This window comes from Lontra canadensis, unplaced genomic scaffold (assembly GCF_010015895.1).
Source record: "Lontra canadensis isolate GAN:19392208 unplaced genomic scaffold, GSC_riverotter_1.0 scaffold182, whole genome shotgun sequence".
Lineage (NCBI taxonomy): Eukaryota > Metazoa > Chordata > Mammalia > Carnivora > Mustelidae > Lontra > Lontra canadensis.
Window position 1 is genome coordinate 851,411 of NW_022631176.1, and position 22,029 is coordinate 873,439.

Sequence of the window (22,029 nt, forward strand, 5' to 3'; positions counted from 1 at the left end):
AGGGAACACATATCATTTTGACAACTTCATACCGTCATCTCAGGATTAGTTGTGATTAAACTCGGGTTCTAGACGTCAGAAGAGCTGAGGAGTCTCACTGAAGACATACCGCCGGAAAATATAGCTAATCAAATTACATTAATAAAAAAAACCTCGTGATCTTTATTTTCCATCACTGGGTCTGTCATCTTGCTACAGCCGACAACAGCAAAGTGCAATCATTAACATTTTACTTTCTTTTTTTTAAAAAAGATTTTCTTTATTTATTTGACAGAGAGAGATGGTAAGAGAGAGAACACAAGCAGGGGGAGTGGGAGAAGAAGCAGGTTTCCCATGAGCAGGGAGCCCAACGATGAACTCGATCCCAGGACCCTGGGACCATGACCTGAGCTGAAGGCAGAGGCTTAACAACTGAACCACCCAGGTGTCCCAATACTTCGCTTTCTAAAGCAAAACAGAACAGTGTTCAGTCTACAAGCTCTCCACTACAAGTGATTACTGCCTGAAACAAAGAGGCCAGCCAGATCTTCCTGGCTTCAAATCTGGGCAACCCAACAGATGGACACAGCATTCCAAAATAGTCCTTATCCCATTGCACAATGACAAGGACAAACATCCAGGACTCTGTTCAACAATTGTCACAGTGCATGACAGCTGACTTTTTTCCTGTTTTCCTATCTTATCTTTCCCTAATTCAAACCAATCCACATTCACTAGGGGAATTTTCAGAAACAAACACCGAGCAAATGACGGGGAAACGCATGCGTCACACGTGACGTCACACCTGGGGATGAACGCGGTCTACATTCTGATGGATCTGGTCTCAATTTTTCCCGCCCCCTATGGATTTAAAAATCAAAATCGGCATTCTCTTGTAAGCTTGTTTGTACTATTATTTAGATAGAATTCCTACGTTTTCAAAGTCACTATTTTAAAGTGTACAAGTGAGTGGCTTTCAGCATATTCACAGCGTGGTCCAAGCAGCCCCACTACCAACCGGCACGATACATTCCTTACTTCCGAAAAAGACCCACACACACCAGCAGTCGGGCCAGTCCCCGCTCCCCAGCAAGCATGAGCTGCGGAGTCGCAGGTCTGAGAACTGGGCGGCTCAGGACACGTCATCTGAATATGGTGGGACGTGATCAGAGCTGGTCCATGTTGTGGATGGGTCAACACCTCTTTCCATGTTACTGCAAGCAATGTCTCCTTGCGGGGGGGGGGGGGGGGATGTCACACCGTCTAATCTGCTCGCCTTTCGGCTACAGTGGGTGCTGCTGGTGTGAAGGTTTGTGCAACAGTTTTTGTGCAAAACTTTTGCTTTCAGTTGCCCTGGGTGCAGAACTAGGAGTGGTGGACTTTTTGGTGAGTAGGTTAGCTCTGCCTGAGTGTACACTAAGTGCAGTGCCGGACCTTATAACCAGGTTGGCTCCGCCGGGGTGTATAACTAGTACTGCTGGAGCCTGTGGTAATTAGGTTAGTTCCACCTGAGTGTGTAACTAGTACTGTTGGACCCTATGGTAACTAGGTAAGTTCTACCTGGACATGTAACTAGTACTGCTGGACCCTGTGGTAACTAGGTTAGCTCCCATGTTCCTGTGATCATTCTGTGTTTATACTCTTGTTTGGCTGGTTTTTTTTGGGGGGGGGGTGTCTCTCCTCCTTCCCACTTCTCACGCTCTCTTCTGGAGTTTCTTTCTCCTGAGGGTTTTGCCCAGCTACGCAGATTCGAGTTTCCACAGCCCAGAACCTGACGATCATGGCGTTCCAGCTTCTCTCCATCCTCCTGATCTTGAGGCTTGCCCTACTCGCACCTGGATCCATCTTTTCTGACCCGAGTCTAAGAACACTCATCAGTGTTTAAAACCATCTCTGTTTCATGCAGGCAGCTCTGCCCCGTCTCTGGTTTTCCAGTGTCGTCCCTGAGTTCATTCTCACGTGGCATTCTCAGACATCCGTGGTGGGGGGGTTCTCGAGCAGGGACCCTGCTGCTCCCAGAGAGGAAGCCTTGCCGGCTCTGCGTGTTCACACGCACCTGTGCATAGCCCGCCATCTGCATCAGGACCTGGTCCTGGCTTTCCATGCCTGGGTCTCCACTCAGCCTGGCTCTCCCTCCCTCTCTCTCTGTGTCTCTCTTTTTTTCTGTCTCTCTCTCGCACACTTGGGACTGACCCCCTTGACACCCTCCTTCAGCTCAGTCCCATCTACACCTGAACAAACTCTGTCCTAACTTTCTCGCAGGTGCACAACGTTTCTGCTGCATTGCTAAGGTGGGTCGACCCACCCCATATTCCCTCTACAGCTCTGGAAACCTCCCCAGGAGCTGGCGGAGTGAAGGAGATCGCCAGGTACCACGCGCTTTTCATCATCCTACTGGAAATCCCACAGCATCTGCCCTTTAAAAACTGCTGAGAAAGAGGATTCGGGATGCCAGATCCACTTGGTCTGTTCTTCTGTCTTTGGAGCAGAAAAATGATGCGAGCCGGACACAGTAGTGTTTGCCATCAATGATGTTTCCCACTTGCCTTTGACATCTGGTGCAGCCACTGAGCTGAGTCCTGGCCAATGAGACGCAAAAGGAAATTGGGGGTTGCTGGCATGGTTTCCAGGAAAGTTGCTGGAAGGGAGTTGACCCAACTGAGAAGAGCTTTTTCTACAGGGCAGATGTGATGTCCGGCACCCCAGCAGTCATCTTAGTCTGTGAGGACACAAGCCCTGCACCTGTGTGCCAGGCAAGAAGGACAGATGCCTGGGACCCCGAAGGGCTGGGGAGGTAACATACCAGCTCTGGCCTATATCAGGCTGCTTCTGGGTGAGAGAGAAATAAACTTCTATTTCAGTCACTCCTATATGCATTAAAAATTAAATAATCCAATAATCCTAACAGAGTTACAGATACACTTACTGATGCCAGAATATTTTCACTTTGAATACACAGTCATGACTTGAGTCATGTCTGTCTCTATTTGAAATATCTATTATTTTTATGGCAGTTCATGTTCTTGAAGTATATACATTTTAAAGCGAGACTTATTACCTACGATAAACTTAACGTCAGTGTCCTATACAACAAGTAAATGATAATTATGAAAAAAAAATAAATTCTAGCTGTGTACTCTTGCCTGTCTACGATCTGCTGGCAAAGGAGAGACGTTGTACAGACAAGGTTGAGCACTCCCACCAGAAGTCTTCCTGGAGAACCGACATCCATGGGAACAAATGTCATTCAAATTTATTCAAACCTGTGTCTATGTTACCATCTAAAATCATTTATGCAGCAACAGTGGCAAACTTGGGAAAACACTTCTCGATGTAGAGAACAGCAAGTACATAAAAAATAAATGGCTTCTGTCACACACTGGTCTCAGTTTACCTTGTGCTGTGCGAGTAAGGTTCTAAAAATGCAAGATGCATTCTGATGGGCAAAGCATTTATTATTCTGGTCTGTTCCATACTACTTCCTGGCAACACTCAGTCAAGAGCCCCCAGAGCTGTGATAACATTCATATGTTAATACTATGATGATAAGGTTTTCAGCAACCAAACTTCTCCAGAAAGGGAAGGATGTATTTCAACTCAGATGAGAGAGCATCTCTCCTTCCTGTTGAATTCATCACTACCACAAGTGTCTCCTTAATCCATAAAATTACACCTGTCACCGTGACTTAACTGCATTAACACGGCTTCGTGATCCATGGTGAATTATTAGCAATATGAAATCCATGACTCTCGGGCTAATTAAGATTGCCTCTTTGCATTCTGATGATCTGATTCTGACTTTTACGAATAACTAAAAAAACATTCAAAGAGGGCGGGGAGAATTTATAAAGCAAGACAACTTCAGAAGCAAAGCCTTCTAATGTTAAACTACGCACTCTGTAATACATTTCCAATGATTCTTAGGATAAATAGCAATGGTTCTCCTCCCAGGCCGCTCACGACCGGCGCTTGCTGTGTGTTCACTGAACACCGTGCTGCCAGAAGTAAAACGAAAAATGCTGAAGTGAGGAGAAAATTGGATATACTAATGAATATATCATATTCAAAACTGTCGATTCGGCTGTATACATTTTATTAAATGGTAATACATGCGCAGAGGGAAAAATGCACAGTCCAAATGGTTCACAGGATTATAGGACTTACATTCCACCTTCTCCCCCAACGTCTTGGCACCTCACCCAGAAGAAAGCACAGAGGCCAGATCCTCTGCTCCAAAAGTACTTTTCTCTGGGGTTTCCCCCCAAACAGGCCTCCAATATACACCCTGTTCTACGCCTTATTTTTTTAAACAGGTGTACTGGAGAGGAGGCAGCCCCCAGCACAGGTAGGGACAGAGATGAAGTGTAATTCTAGAACCGCGGCCGACGAACGTTCACGGAGAGCCCCACGTGCAGCCCCCTCACTCAGCAGAGCCTTCCCAGCGATGGGGGAAGAACTGGATTCCACAAACGTAACCCGCCCCACCCACACGTGAGCACGATGAATCCCATGACGATGTGTGCGTACATGCGTGCACGTGCTTAAACACCTGCATCATACATGTATCGTATGTGGAGTTCTGTGGAGTGGGCATGCGTGGATACAGTATCTCGTCACGGACACAAACACGTGGTGAATACATACACATGTAATACACTGTATATCATTATCACATTTTGCCTACACAGACGCACAGAAGTGTGCACTTCTATGGGTGCATGTGTACTGTCCCCGACCATCGGGACCCACGGTACAAACCAGAGAATGGACATCAGAATCTATGAAGGGACAAGGCATGTTCTCCACAGGGAATGGCGTCATGACATCAGGATTTTGAAGGAAGAATGAGCTATTCCATTGGGGGCACTTGCTTCTGAAAGAAGACACGGGTAGAAATAAAAGAAGAGAAACGGCATGCCCCATACACTGATGTGTTTCCATGTGTTCTGCGGACGCTGAGTGTCTGTCCCACTTAAAGAAGTGTTCAAGCCCTTTGCTTGACCGAGGAAAAGCAGCTTACACCCTAATGAGGATGAGGCACCTCGGGAAAGTCTCCTTACTTCTCCTCCAGGCCCTAAGACAAACTGAATTAGTTCTTGGCCTGAAACTCAAAAGCAAAAAAGCAAAATAAACAAACAAAAAATCACAAAAGTTTAAAATGGTTCAAACCTGTTCACATTTCATAGAAAACACCACAACCGCTACTATTAACAATAACCCACAGAGGAAATGCACGAAAGAGAGCAGAAAACAAAACAGACTGGATGAGATCCTTCCCCCTAAATCCTTCTCTTCTTTTGGTAAAAAATACCTGCTTTCCTACTACCTACTACCTACCTGCCTGTCTACCTAATGACCTATCATGTATCTGTCCACGCATCCATCCATCCTTCCTACCTCATTTTTGCAAACTTTACAACACAAGAAAACCTTTACTGAGGTTTTAAACTTTACTTCCCAAATCACATGACTGGCACAGACATATTTGGACGTGCGGACACGTTTAAGTTCATCACGTCAACTCGTGTGCCATTCTGTTACTCCACAGTGAGCGCAGAACTCAGATCTGCATTTCTTCCCTTTCCTCTCATTTCCTCTACAAGCAAATCTGCAGGAAAAACTCACAGAACACCGAGCACAAAAGGAAAGACGCAAGTGAGAGCCTGAGGGCTGACAACCCGAAGCTTGGTGCTCCAGGAACACAGAAGGTGCGAAGGAAGGCAGAAGGGATCCCGAATCAAACTGTCCCCAAAGTGGCGTCAAATGCTCCCTGATAATGAACCAAAAAACTGTATCATAGCCTTCAGTAGAGATTCACGTTCTCGATATCAGAATAAGTAAATGGAAAATAAACGTGTTTTTCCAAACACTGAGCTATGAAGTTTAATAACCTGACACCAGGAATACCATGTTACGTACCTGGGATTCATCTGCTTGTTATTTTTCCAATTTTCGGTAATATACAGAGCAAAAAAACAACCAGCCTGAAAGTGGCAAAAATATGCGACCAGACTAGGAATTCTCTAGAGCCACAAAAGAGGTTTCAGAAAACAGGAATAAATCAGGAACCACTGAACATCCGAGTCTCTCTGCCCAGCTGTGAGTTGACGTTTTCTAACTGGGTGGGTCTCAGACAAAGATTCAAGTTTTAATTTGTCTCTAGAGTGATGCTCAAAGCCTTATCATTGCACAGCAGACAGCTCGCCGTTCATCAGCCAACACGTGTGCACAAACACAATCGCATACGTCTACGTGGCCAACGGGGATCCCACCCCATGTGTGCCCAGAGACACACAGGGCTGGTGTCATAATGCTCTCGAGACAGGCCATAGTATCAGAGATGCCCAGACCCATGCGGGTGGGGCACGGGGCAGTGCAGGACCATCTGTAGATAAATCCCCCCTGCACCAAACCGCCCTCACAGGTGCCCCGCGGCGATGCTGAACCCGTGGAGGAGGCCCACTGTGAGTACAGCTCACCATTCCCAAGGGATGGAATCCATCCATCCCCCCGAGAAGTGCGAGTTACATGCACAAGAGGCATCACATGCAAACCACAGTGAGAAGAGTTTTTAACACACGAGGGGAGAAGGAGCTCCCCGTCCCAGCAAGTGTGGAGACGCCGGATGCTGTGGGGACTCACCTGTTTTCCGAGCCAGCAGATTTCTTCTGGCAAACGATGACGGCAGGTGCATACTTGCCGCTGTGGTCCGTGCCCTGCGTGACCTCCCAAATGGAAGGGCTGCTGGCTCTCACCCCCACGACGCTCACGCCCTTCTTCACCTTGGCCCTGTAGGAGACAGCGAGGGCACAGCTCAGACGGCGCTGGGGAACCCTGGGGTCCCACTGGTTCTGGGAACTTGGGGAACGCATCTGCACACGGCCACCTGGCAGGTGTCAGCTCGCATTAAACGGGATTCAATCATGTGTCTGCCAGCACCTCGCCATCGCTCTGTCCTAACTGTCCCCCAGTCACTCCCACCTCTAGCAGGGGGGCGAGGGACGGTGCGCGGGCAGTCTGTGGCCTAAAGAAATCCAGCTGCATTCATGTGTGGCATCATTTTTTGTTTATCTTTTTTTTAAACAATGACTGTCTTGGAAACCCCCAGACTGTGAAAACTAAACAGGAGAAGGAAATGAATTAAAACCACGTGAATGAAGTTAGCACCGACCATCTCCCGGACCATCTCCTCTGCGCTGGGCACAAATGTCTCACCTGGACTGCCTGCATCCCTCAGGTGTGCACAGGGCAGAACTAGGGGCCCCAGGGACACAGGAGCTGAGGTTTGAACAGACCCAGCCGACTCACGCCTGCGCCCCTCCTGCCACGCAGCCTGACTGTCTCCTCCACCCTGAGCATCACCATCACCCACACACCAGGAGCACTTCCCCAGTGTTACAGCGTCAACACTTTGGAGTATCACACATCCCCGTGGGGTCAGCTTCCACTAAGAGGGGGAGGACCTGGGTGTCACGCAGCAGATGACCCAGGTGTCTCCTGGCCCCAAACCGCAGCTCAAACCGTTTCCGGTGCTCCCCTTGGCCTCACACACACCCATCTGGGGCAGAAGCCGCTGACCCAGGTCCACATTCCCTGCTACCCCACACTGGTCAGCCTGGGTCTGGAGATCGAACACCCACTCGGACTTTACACAAAGACAGATTTGCCAAGGCAAGTGTGCTGTGGGCCACACACCCATTCATTCACTCCTTCCTCATCGTCCTTGGCAGGGGGATGACGACACGCCCAGAGGCTCCTCACCGAGAGAAAGGGGTGTCATCCCCGACCGAGGAGCTGAGAAAGAGGGCATGTCACAGCAGAGCCCTGATTTGTTCTCAGAAGTTTCAAGTGAAAAATATACAGAACGGCAAATGTACAATACAAAATGCAAGGCATCGCACACTGTCTGATGTGCAAACTGGCCTCATGTTTGAGAGTCATGTTTGTGACGGGTTTTTTCCTCCTCGTCCCTTGGGTGGCACATGAGGAACTCTGCAGCAGGAGCTACAGGGGCGAGCAGAACCGAGGAGAAGATGGTTGGAGGGTTTGGGGAGACAAACTTCAGAGGTCAAACTGCTGTGTCCACATGGACACAGAGCCCCGGACACAGACCCCGACCCTCCCCCTCTGAACCCTCATACATGTGTGGAGACAAGCAGGGTGGGAAGAGGAGAGAGAGGGACATGCCTGGCCCTAAACTCAGGAACATGATTTCCCACACAAACAACTTCAAGTACATCGTGTAGAAGACCCAGCAGCAGGCCCGAGCCTGCTGTTCCAGAAAGGCTCATGGGCAAGGAGGCCCCTGGCTGGCATCCAGGCTCTGGGCTTATGGGGAGGGGTTGCCCAAACCGTCTGTACAAACAATGGGGTTTATGCCCGACGCCCACAGGAGTCTGGAATCACGGTGCATACCCGGCAGAGGGCCCTGGTGGCCAGCCTCCAGGGAAAACCCTGGGCTTCTAGGCTCAGCTGAGCTTCTCCAGTGGATGACACTCACACGTGAGGCCATGAGTCATTGTGGAAGAACTCGGGGGCATCCCACGTGACTCCCAGAGAGAGGACTCTGGAAGCCTGTGCCTAACTCCCCCAGACATCACCCCACACGTCTTTTTCCCTTTGCTGAATTTGCTTTGTGTCCTTTGCTGTAACAAACCAGCGCCATGATTAGGACTGTGTGCTGTGTCCGGAGTCGTCCTAGCAGGTCACCAAACCTGAGGGCGTCCGGGGAACCGGCCACGCAATCTGATTTGACTGTTCTACAAAGAGAAGAGGAACCATGACGTGTGGCCCTCGGTGCGAAAGCTGGAAGTTTTGGGAGGTGAGCTTCAATGGAAAACAGTATTTCTGCGGTGGGGGAAAAATATTGCATGTTTGGGTTTTAAATAATCATCGTACAGGCCTACACACTGAATGCAGCCATTTATAAATTAGGAATTGAATGCGCAGGCCAGATAGCCGTCTCATTTTCTGGAAAATACTCCAGTGCAACACACAGGTGAATAAGCTATGATTTCTGCCTTGTGGGAAATCAATTAAAGAGCAGGCAACCAGGATGTGGTGGCTGAAAAAAAGTTCAATTCACTGAGGACAGCTGCTATTATATCTGGATGAATTCTGAGGGCTGGCCCGTTTACGGTGCGCTGGAATTTTATTGAATCAAATTTGCTTTAAATAAATAGGTCATCATTCTGGATTTGGTGATCTTTTCATTCTACAAGAGACGCTGGTGCCCAAGACTTCCCCGGTAGAGAATGGGCTCGTATCTTTCTTAAACGGTACTCACAAGTAGGGCATGTGGAGCTCAGAGAATGCTTCCTCCGTGAATCATTCTCAGGTTCTCAGGAAAGAGCGTGGTTGCTTATGTAACCTATGATGTACCCAGTATTTCTTCCTAGTGAGCCGGCGGCGGTGAGGTGAAGCTGAAATGACTAGCCTGGCTTCGAAGGGACGGTCTTTCTGAAATGTAGTGAGGGACACTAGGAGGTTGCTTTTCAGGGACGCAGTATGTTTTCCTAAGAGGAGACACACTCCTAGCGCACGTTCCAGACGTCCTGATCAGAAGGACGGATCCTTGCTGGAGAGATCCCTGAATGGCTTGTACCAAGTGTGAACACTCACGGGAAACCGGGTGGTTCTCCCACGAAGACATCATCGACGGTATACACTGAATGAGGCTTCTCATCGGGTTAGTCATGTTTACACGCTAGCCTCAGAGATGTAAGTGGCGGAGCTGAGGAACTAAGATAATTCGTAGAAAAGGGGCTGCTTGGCATCCCTGGGTTTGGACCAAGTGCTAATCCCTCCTTTGCTCATGACAACCGAGTCTCGTGCCTTCATTAATGGACGTTTTATAACCTATTTGTGGTTCCATCCATATGGGCAACCCTGACAGCTTCACTCCCCAGAGATCAACACGGGGCTTGATCTCCAAAGACACTCTGCGGCATAGTCACACTTGAAAACGTATCCACCCTAGGGACAGGGAAAAGAGCCATCATTTCCCCCATGCTGGGCACGTTGCACTGGGGACGCACACAAGTAAAACCCGCTTGGGTTACGGACACACTGTGTTTCTCCCATCCAAGTACTAACCAGGCCCGAGCCTGCTTAGCTTCCGAGATCAGAAGAGATCGGGCGCGTTCAGGGTGGTATGGCCGTAGACACATACTGTGTTTCTAAGAATTAGCAGAGCTACGGTATACAGACACACACACAAACACACAACCACACACACGCACGCACACATATATACAGTTGACCGTTGAGTACCACGGGTTTGAACTACACACATCCACGGATGCATGAGGTTTTTGCAATAAATACAGCAAGGGCCATAAATGCATCTCCTCTTCCTTACAGTCTTCCGAGTAACATTTTATTTCTCTAGCTTCCCTTTTGCAATGATACAGTATATAATACGCAGGACATATGAAACACGAGCTGATCAACGGTGTATGTTATCGGTGAGGCTCCTAGTCAGCAGCAGGCTGCCTGCAGTTACATTCTGGAGACTAAGAGCTCGACTCCGATTTCCAACTGCGCGGCAAGTTGACACCTCTTCACTCCTGTGTTGTGCGAGGGTCAACTGTATACAACACACACATATGTGCACACGTACACATGCATGCACACGCACATGCAAACATGTATGCCTGTGTGTCCCAAGCACAGCATCCGGTAGCAGAATCAAAACAGTTAGGAGCCCGGGTGCTGACGCCATGCACACTTCTTTCCGCTCCCGCAGCACCCAGTGTCTCCTATTCGGGAACGACAGAAGGACGAGGCATGCTTACAAGTGTTGTCAGTCTGGTGACCGGCATCCTTCCCTGTTAACAGATGGAAACTGGATTTCCCCATTGGTTCAAAGTCCAGCAAAAACCCCTCTTGGTCCATGCAAAGATTTTTACCAAAAATGTTCCTCATGCATTTACTCCTTTTCTCTCATTGGCCGTGGGAAAGATGAATGCATGATCTGTACCCTCATGCACAGCAGGCACCCTGCCATCGCTCGCAGTCACATGATGCGTGTAACTGCTGCTTGACCGGGATCAGTTTACAACTGCACCCAGCCCCACCGAGTCCACACGCCCCATGACCCAGAACATTCCATTTACTCTCAGAGCCACTTGGACTCCCTCCCCACGTCCAGGCCCTGCCTCACCCAACAACGTCCATGTAATTCTTACAATGCAATCAGGAGTTGTTCCCGGCTCCTGTGATGCCGGGTCCCTCCTCCTATCACTGGAAGGTACGTGGCTAAGTCTCTCCTGTGGCATGGGGACGATCCCAGTAAACGCAGCAGCACTATGGAAAAGCTGATCCTACATAAAATCTACATCCAAAACAAGGGGGAGGAGCAGGACGGCAGAGAAGTAGGAGACTTAAATCTCTTCTGGTTTTAGGAATTCAGCTAGATAGTTATCAAACCATCCCGAACACCTACCAACGCAACAGGAGATCAAAGAGAAGAAGAGCAGCAGTTCTAGGACAGAAAAGCGACCACTTTCTGGAAGGCGGGACATGCGGAGACGTGAATCCGAAGCATTGGTAAGACCGTGGGGGTAGGGACCGGCTCCCGGCAAGCGGCGGAGCACAAAATCCAAACTTAACAAGTCTGCTCCACAGAGGGACGTCGCTCCAGAAGCTGAGCGGGGATGGGGCCCTCAAGGGGACAGTGTGGTCTCAGGGCCCGCAGGGTCACAGAAAGACCGGGGGTGTCTGAGTGGCAGAGCTCCCAGGTATTGGAACGGGGAAGCCGACTGCAGACACGGAGCCGAGGAGTGAGCTCTCAGCTCGGGGTCACCTTCAACCGTGATCCGCGGCACGGTCGGGACACGGCTCTTCCAGCAGGGACCCGGCAAGCGGCAGATCGGGGACACTCACCTTCCTTCTGAGGCAGGAATCCGCTGGGTTTGCAGACTCCACGCGGGCGTGCGCCAGAGACAGAGACGCTCGGTCCCAGGCCGGGTGAGCTCGAGCGCGGCCGGAGACCAGGGAGCCGGGAGGGCCCCACGGCTTTTCTCCGAGGGCGCACTGAGGAGCGGGTCCCGAGCTGTGGGCTCCTGCCTGGGGGAGACCGGCGGCCGCCATCTTCGTTCCCGTCCTCCGGGGCTCTACGGAAAGCGCTCAGGGAACAAAAGCTCCAGCGCCAACGGGAGCGGAAGACTTAGCCCGGCCCCTGGCAAGGGCAGTTCCGCCTCCGGCAACGACACTTGACAATCCCGGCAACAGGCCCCTCCCCCAGAAGATCAACAAGAACATCCGGCCAAGACCAAGCTCAAGGACGAAGGAGAACAGCCGAGCTCCAGAGATATGGGAAACCAATGCATGGAATTCATGGATTTTCTACCCATGATCTTTAGTCTTTCAAAGTTAAATTTCTTTAATATTACGTTTTTCTTACGCTATTTTTAAAATTTTTCTTCTTTCCTATTTTAACCTTTTTAAACTATTTTATCTTATCAATACTTTATTAAAATATATTTTTAAATTTGCCTTGTTATACTCACATTCTATCTCTTCATTGTATTAACCTTGTTTTTTGTATACATATAGGGTTTTCTTTCTTTAAAAATTTTGGGATACAGTTTCTTCTAATGGATCAAAATATACCCTAAATCTAGCACATGGCTTTGTTCTAGTCTCCAGCCTGATCAAATTCTTTCCTCTTTTTTTTTATTTTTTCAACCAACCTCTCATCTTATCAGTTCCTCTTTTAGAATCTTTTTAATTTTCATTGTTACATTCATATTCTATTCCTTCATCATGTTTACTCTTATTTGTGTGTGTGTGTTTGTGTGTGTGAGTGTATTTTTTTTTTTCTCTCTATAAAATTCTGGGAGGTAGTTTCTTCTAACACACCAAAATACACACAAAATAAAGTGTGTGGCTCTGGATTATTCACCAGTGTGTGTGTGTGTGTGTGTGTGTGTGTGTGTACATACATGTATATATGCATAATATGTATATGTATAATTTTTTTCCTCCCTTTCTTCTCCCCCCAGTTTTGGGTCTCTTCAATTTGGTTACTGTACATTTTTCTGGGGTTGTTGCTGTCCTTTTAGTATTTTATTCCCACATTCATCTATTTTTCTGGATAAAATAACAAGATGGAAAAACTCCCCTATAAAAAAAGAACAAGAGGCAGTACCAATGTCTAGGGACCTAATCAATATGGACATTAGAAAGATGTAAGAACTAGAGTTCAGAATGATGATTATTAAGGTGCTAGCTGGGCTCAAAGAAATCATGGAAGATACTAGAGAATCACTGTTTGGAGAATAAAAATCTAACCAATTTGAAATGAAAAAACGGTATTAATGAGATGCAATAAAAAATGGAGGCTCTTACTGCTAGGATAAATGAGGCAGAAGAGAAAATTAGTGATACAGAAGAGCAAATGGTGGAGAATAAGGAAGCTGAGAAAAAGAGAGTTAAACAACTACTACAACCACAAGGGGAGAATTCTAGAGATAAGTGATATAAAAAGATGAAACAATAGTAGAATAATTGGGATCCTGGAAGAAGAAGAAAGAGAGAAGGGAACAGAAAGTATACTGGAGCAACTCATAACAGAGAATTTCCCTAATTTGGTGTCAGGAACAAGCATCAAAATCCAGGAGGTACAGAGAACCCACTCAAAATCAATAAAAATAGGTCAACATCCCATCATCTAATAGCAAAACATACAAGTCTCAGTGATAAAGAAAAAATCCCAAAAGCAGCTTGGGACAATAAGTCTGTAACATACAACGGTTGGCAGCAGACCTATCCAGAGATCTGGCAGGCCAGATAGGACTGGCGTGATATATTCAGAGCACTAAACGAGAAAAATATGCAGCCAAGAATACTATATCCAGCTAGGCTGTCATTGAAAATAGAAGGAGAGATAAAAAGCTTCCAGGACAAACAAAAACTAAAAGGATTTCCAAGCACCAAACCAAACCCTATAGGAAATATTGAAAGAGGTCCTCCAAGCAAAGCAAGAGCTTAAAAGTAACAGACCAGAAAGGAATAGAGACAATATACAGTAACATTCACCTTACAGGCAATATAATGGTACTAAATTCATATCTTTCGATAGTTACCCTGAACGTAAATGGGCTAAATGCCCCCAATCAAAACACAAAGGGTATCAGGATGGATAAAAAAACCAAGATCCATCGAGAAGCTGTCTGCAAGAGACTCACTTTAGACCCAAAGACACCTCCAGATTTAAAGTGAGGGGGTGGAAAACAATTTACCATGCTAATGGACATCAAAAGAAAGCTGGGGTGCAATCCTTATATCAGATCGATTAGATTTTAAGCCAAAGACTATAATAAGAGATGAGGAAGGACACTATATCATACTTAAAGGGTCTGTCCAACAAGAATAAATAACAATTTTAAATACCTATGTCCCTAACATGGGAGCAGCCAATTATATAAACCAATTTACAACAAATTCAGAGAAACACATCGACAATAATGCATAATAGTAGGGGACTTTAACACCCCCTCACCGAAATGGACAGATCATCCAAGCAAAATATCAACAAGGAAATAAAGGCTTTAAATGACACACTGGACCAGATGGACATCACAGATATATTCAGAACATTCCATTCCAAAGCAACAGAATACACGTTCTTCTCTAGTGCACATGGAACATTCTCCAGAATCGATCACATCCTGGGTGACAAATCAGGTCTCAACCAGTACCAAAAGATTGGGGTCATTCCCTGCATATTTTCAGACCACAATGCTTTGAAACTAGATCTCAACCACAAGAGGAAAGCTGGAAAGAACCCAAATACATGGAGGCTAAAGAGCATCCTTCTAAAGAATGAATGATTCAACCAGGAAATTAAAGAAGAATTTTAAAAATTCATGGAAACAAAGGAAAAGGAAAACACAAATGTGCAAAAGCCTTTCTCAAGAAACAAGAAAGGTCTCAAATACACAACTTAACCCTACACCTAAAGGAGCCAGAGAAAGAACAGCAAAGAAAGCCTAAACCCATCAGGAGAAGAGAACTAATAAAGATCAGAGCAGAAATCAATGAAACAGAAACCAAAAGAACAGTAGAATAAATCAAAGAAACTAGGAGCTGATTCTTTGAAAGAATTAATAAGATTGATAAACCTGTGGCTATACTTATCAAAGAGAAAAGAGGAAGAATGCAAATTAATAAAATCATGAATGAAAGAGGAGATATCACAACAAACAGGAAAGAAATAAAAACAATTATAAGAAAATTATAAGAACATATGAGCAACTATACACCAGCAAATTTTACAATCTGTAAGAAATGGATGCATTTATAGAGACCATAAACTACCAAAACTGAACCAGGAAGAAATAGAAAACCTGAACAGACCGATAACTAATACGGAGATTGAAGCAGTCATCAAAAATCTCCCAACAAACAAGAGCTCAGGGCCAGATGGATTCCAGGGGAATTCTACCAAACATTTAAAGAAGAATTAATACCTATTCTCCTGAAACTGTTCCAAAAAATAGAAAAGGAAGGGAAACTTCCAAAGTCTTTATATGAGGCCAGCATTACCTTGATCGCAAAACCAGACAAAAACCCCATCAAAAAAGAGAATTAGAGACCAATATCCCTGATGGAAACAGATACAAATATTCTCACCAAAATACTAGCCAATAGAATCTAACAGTACATTAAAAGGATTATTCACCACAACCAAGTGGGATTTATTCCTGGGCTGCAAGGTTGGTTCAACATCTGCATATCAATCAATGTGATATGACATATTAATAAAAGAAAGAACAAGAACCATATGATACTCTTGATAGATGCTGAAAAAGCATTTGACAAAGCACAGCATCCTTTCTTGATCAAAACTCTTCAAAGTGTAGGCATAGAGGGTACATATCTCAATACCAACAAAGCCATCTATGAAAACCCTACAGCGAATATCATTCTCAATGGGGAAAAACTGAGAGCTTTTCCCCTAAGGTCAGGAACACGGCAGGGCTGTCCACTATCACCACTGCTATCCAAGTAGTAGAAGTCCTAGCCTCCGCAATCAGACAACAAAAAGAAATAAAAGGATCGAAATCAGCAAAGAAGTCAAACTATCACTCTTTGCAGATGATATAATACCCAAAGACTCCATTCCAAAACTGCTAGAACTCAGACATGAATTCAGTAAAGTGTCAGGATATAAAATCAATGCACCAAAATTAGTTGCATTTCTACATACCAACAACAAGACAGAAGAAAGAGAAATTAAGGAGTCAATCCCATTTACAATTGCACCCAAAACCATAAGATACCTAGGAATAAACCCAACCAAATAGGCAAAGAATCTGTACTCAGAAAACTATAAAGTACTCATGAAAGACATTGAGGAAGACAAAAAGAAATGGGAAAACATTCCATGCTCATGCATTAGAAGAACAAATATTGTGAAAATGTCTACGCTACCTAGAGCAATCTATATGTTTAATGCAATCTGTATCAAAATACCATCAATTTTTTTCAAAGAAATGGGACAAATAATCCTAAAATTTATATGGAACCAGAAAAGACCCCAAATAGCCAGAGAAATGGTGAAAAAGAAAAGCAAAGTTGGCGGCATCACAATTTCAGACTTCAAGTGCTATTACAAAGCTGTAATCATCAAGACAGTATGGTTCTGGCACAAAAACAGACACAAAGATCCATGGGAAAGAACAGAGAGGCCAGAAATGAACCCTCAACTCTATGGTCAACTGATCTTTGAAAAAGCCGGAAAGAATATCCAAAGTAAAAAAAAACAGTCTCTTCAACAAATGGTGTTGGGTAAATTGGACAGCCACATGCAGAAGAATGAAACTGGAGCATTTCCTGACACCACACACAAAACTAGACTCAAAATGGATGAAAGACCTCAGTGTGAGAAAGGAATCCATCAAAATCCTTGAGGAGAACACAGGCAGCAACCTCTTCGACCTCAGCAACTTCTTCCTAAGAACATCGCCAAAGGCAAGGGAAGCAAGGGCAAAAATGAACTATTGGGACTTCATCAAGATCAAAAGCTTTTGCACAGCAAAGGAAACAGTCAACAAAACCAAAAGTTGACCGACAGAATGGTAGAAGATATTCACAAACGACATATCAGATAAGGGCTAGTATCCAAAATCTATGAAGAACTTATCAAACTCAACACCCAAAGAACAAAGAATCCAATCAAGAAATGGGCAGAGGACATGAACAGACATTTCTGCAAAGAAGACATCCAGATGGCCAACAGACACATGGAAAAGTGCTCTACATCAGTCAGCATCAGGGAAATACAAATCAAAACCACAGTGAGATGCCACCTCACACCATTCAGAATGGCTAAAATTAATGTCAGGAAACAACAGATGTTGGCGAGGATGCAGAGCAAGGGGAACCCTCCTACAATATTGGTGGGAATCCAAGCTGGTGCAGCCACTTTGGAAAATAGCATGGAGGTTCCTCAAAAAGTTGATAATAGGGGCGCCTGGGTGGCTCAGTGGGTTAAAGCCTCTGCCTTCGGCTCGGGTCATGATCCCAGGGTCCTGGGATCGAGCCCCGCGTCGGGCTCTCTGCTCAGCAGGGAGCCTGCTTCCCGTTCTCTCTCTGCCTGCCTCTCTGCCTACTTGTGATCTCTGTCTGTCAAATAAATAAATAAAATCTTTAAAAAAAAAAGTTGATAATATAGCAATTATACCCTATGACCCAGCAATCACACTACTGGGTATTTACCCTAAACATACAAATGTAGTGATCCGAAGGGGCACGTGCACCCAAGTGTTCATAGCAGCAATGTCCACAATAGCCAAACTATGGAAAAAGCCCAGATGTCCATCAACAGATGAATGGATAAAGAAGATGTGGTATATATGCAATGTAATACTATGCAGCCATCATAAAGGAAATCTTGCCATTTGCAATGACGTGTATGGAACTAGAGGGTATTATGCTAAGTGAAATAAGTCAATCTGAGAAAGACAATCATCATATGATCTCTCTGATATGAGGAATTTGAGAGGCAGGGTGGGGGGTCATAGGGGTTAGGGAGGGGAAAAAAATGAAACAAGATGGGACTGGTGAGAGAGAGCAACCAAAAGAACCTCTTAATCTCACAAAACAAAGTGAGGGTTGCTGGGTGGAGGGGAGTAGGGAGGGGGTGGCTGGGTGATGGACACTGGGGAGGGTATGTGCTATGGTGAGTGCTGTGACCTCTGTATGACTAATGATTGGCAGACCTGTACCCCTGAAGCAAATAATACATTATATGTTAATAAAATGAAAAATAAAAATAAAAATCAGTAAATAAGGAAAAACAAAAATAAATCCAAAACAGCAGGTCCCAACACTTGTTTATTATCAAGCACTCACACTAGTAAATTGCGTGTTGGTGTCCCCCCTTAATGTGGCCATATTTATTTATTGACTTTGTGTTTGGACTATTGCACTTGTAAATACAGTAGAAAACATACCTGAAAGGATACATTAAAATGATGAGATTAAGAGAAAGGTGGTGAGAAGTCCTGATTCTCCACCATCACACAGAATCACTCTGCACAGCCCTTGGGGTGAACACACATGAGACAGTCCCACTCGAACTGATTTCTGAGCACAGGACAAATAAATGTGGTGAGCAGAGGTCATGTTATAAGGAGGTAGGTGGACGGGTATTGGGAAGATGCTGAAACTCTCCCGCCAGGTGTGTGCTTCACAGCTTCAGGGGGAGAAGGGAATCTGTTTTCATGTGGCCGTTTCTTGGGTAGCGTTAAATTTAGAATGAAGACCGGTCACTTCACGGCAAACTGTTTTGGATGTCCTGCCGTTAGTGAATCACCGGTACATTCTAGAACAGGAGATAAACATGGGCAGGATTTTGTCCCCAAGACAAATGGGCATCTCCAAGACCCCCAGCAGAGAAGGGCCAGAGGAGGAGGCATGAGGGTGTGGCCTCGGGGGGCTGGGACCCACTGCCAGTTGGAGGGGTGAACAGCTCTTAGTAAATGGCTTAGGAATTAGGCATCCCCAGGGCTCCAGGATGCAGGGCTCTGTCCCCACTAGAAAGTACCAACAGCTCAGGCTGAGAGCACAGACCTCGAATGCAGGGCACAGCCCTCACCTCCGGGTATAGGCCTCGTGTTGCCAAACATTTGGCCTGAAGACAGGCCAGAGATCCCCCACTTTTAAGTAGGATCCCAAGTCTTGAAAACATCATTTTGGTTAGAAAATATATGTGAGGCCTGGAAACAGTCCAACATCCATCTGTGTGTGATCTCCGTTAGCTGGGACTCGGGAAGTCAGGCCCCATCTGCGTGTGTGAGTGAAGCAAGGAGCCATGGGAGAGCACTCTGCTAGGTCCAGGGTGGGACAGAGGCATTCACGCACAGAAATGTACCCATGTCTGTGTCCTCCCCATCCCCTACACATACAACTCACAATGATGGCGGCTTTGTCATTTTCGTCCTACGTGGGTGGAATATATTTGCTGTGGGAAAACAATGCGTACTATGCAAAAATATGAGGAAGAAAGTATAAACCACCTGAACTACCATCTTGTTGAACCTAAACCAACAATATTTTAGTCATCATCCTTCTACGTACTGCTTTATTCACACCCAGTCTATAGATTTATATAACTAGGATCATGCCCAGGACTGCTACATGGCCACCCAGCTTGGGCACTGACCAACCCCAGGAAGCACCATTCATATAGATTATGATATGAAGTGGGGCTTCCTAGAGTTGAGCAGTGTACAACCTGCACAACTGTATGCAGCAGCCTTGATTATATTCAACAGGCTGCTTTATTCACCAGATCATCCTGGTCTCTATTCTTGACTAGCTCTAGGGGCAAATAAAATAACTTAAAGCAGGAACCAGGCTGGCCACCTACCAACTCAGGAGAACCCAATGAGAAAGGAAGCCAAAGCAGCAGAGTATTGCATCTTGGGCCAAAAGGTGAGTAACATGTGATGTCATCACCATTTCCCCAATGACAGACATATTATTTGCTCCTGATACTAAAGGAATAAATCTGTGGGCGGAGATCTCCACTTGCAGAGATGGAGAGCAGAGCCTCACTCATTCTGTGTGTTAGGGACTCTCCCATCGTAGACTCATCGGATCAACCAGCACGTGGGCAAGAAAAAAGCCTCTATTCCTTGTTGAACGTAATGAACTCTCGGAGATAGTCCTTCAGAAAGGGTCCCACAGAAAATAGACTTTAGCCATCATGGGCGTCATCATGTTACATCCCTCTTCACACAGAAACCTAAGCACCTGACTATTCTCAGTGTTACTCCGTTGACATTTCATCCATAGAATAATCAATAAATCAAAGCCCCTTGGGGGTTTTGAAAACAAAAACCCACAACCCTTGCACTTCAACAGGAGATGGAAGACAAGGACTCAAAGTTCTGTAGGGCCTCACACAGCAAGCAGGAAAGCAAGTCGGGTGGCCTTCCTACCCCGTGACTCGTGTTTCTGCACTTGGCTCCGTTCCCAGGGCACCGCCACGCCCCTGGCGCTGCGTGCGGCTCCCAGGCTTTGGGAAGAGATCTAATCTTACTGTTTGCTAAGAGCCAACCCTCTAATTTCACGACAGCACATAATAGAGCGGGATTGCTGTTTTCGCCCATCCTCGAGGTTACTAGTATTTTGGAGGAATTACTTAAATATACTTCTTTAATTAAGGGAAACATTCTATGTCAAAACCAGAGCTCTGGGCAACAAACTCACACTTTCTGGGATGTCTTTTGGGTTGTTTAAAAAATTTATAAGTAACATTTTTTTTTTCATCGAAGAAATAATACAGGCACAATGTAAATATCTACATGTTACAAATAGGGATACAAAGTAGTTTCTCTCACTGAAGACTTCCCTCCTGTCACTTTTACCAAATTTAATGTACATTTTCTGGGAGATCAATATGTGTAGATATGTCCATTTTTAAAAAACACTAATGGCAATACTGTACACGGTTTTACACGTTATATATGTGTTGAAAATACATATCTAGTAGTTACAACAATATCAGCATTTAGAGGCCCAGGGCACTGTAGATTCCCAACCACAGATGAAACCATTGTGCACGGGTCGTGAACATCTCCCTGACCATGCCCATCTGGTGGACACTTGGGTGCTTTCCAATCTTCGCTTCCACAATCAGCACATCAGAGAACTTGCACGACCACAGAGCTCTGCACACACATGCAAGCATGTCTACAGCCCAGAAGTCTCAAAGAGGAAGGGCCAAGTCAGAAGAGATGCCCGTGTCCCATGTGGATAGAACACGTTGAACTGCCACGCGGAGAGATTCTAGCAATAAACACATTCGTTCAGGGGGTCTCCGTGTGCCTTTTTTCCTGCCTTTTTGATGGCTGCGAATCTGACAAATAAAAACAGTACTTCCTTAAGTCTGAGGGGCACTGAATACGGTTTTCATAGGCTTATATTTGGATAATCTTTTTTTTTTTTATCAAATGTCTGTTCACATCCTTTGTCCCTCTCTCTATCCTTTTGTTGGTCTTATTTTTATTGTTTATTAGGAAATTGATTTATAAGCAAATTAATCCCTTGATCCATCTGGAATTCATTTTCATTTGAGAAGTGAGTGGAAGAGGGATCTGGCTTTATTTCTCCCCATCTGGGCTTCATCAGCCCTATTTATTAAATGATTCACCCAGCACCCCATTGATTTAAAATGCCATCTTTGATCCATACTAAATTTGTCGGCTCCTTAGGCTTATTTTTGGCCTCTGCGTTTGCTTTTATTGATCTGTCTGCCTCCTCGGGAGGCAGCACCCACATGTTTTAAACACAATAGCTTATGACGTGTTTTAATATCTGGTAGGACTATTTGCTTCCTATTCTCTTTCATTTCCAGGGGTATCTTGATGGCTCTTTCGACAAAAAATCATCTTCTGTCAGCACATTCTCCAAGACAGACTTCTGGTTTGCAAAAAAAAAAAAAAAAAGAAAGAAAGAAAGAAAGAAAATAAGAAAAAGAAAAGAAAAGAAAGAGAAAGGGATGTGCCCTTCAAACATCCCTCTCTGGAATGG

At 45.5% G+C, this 22,029-nt stretch overlaps 1 protein-coding gene across 1 annotated transcript in view; it reads right to left on the minus strand.

Annotated features, from left to right (window-relative positions):
* The window catches only part of TMEM132D (transmembrane protein 132D), a 580,096-nt gene that overhangs the window by 290,171 nt on the left and 267,896 nt on the right, over positions 1 to 22,029 (minus strand). The window contains exon 3 of the mRNA XM_032846888.1: positions 6,622 to 6,768. Within this exon, the coding sequence (XP_032702779.1) occupies positions 6,622 to 6,768 (147 nt within the window). The remainder of the gene's footprint in view (positions 1 to 6,621; positions 6,769 to 22,029) is intronic.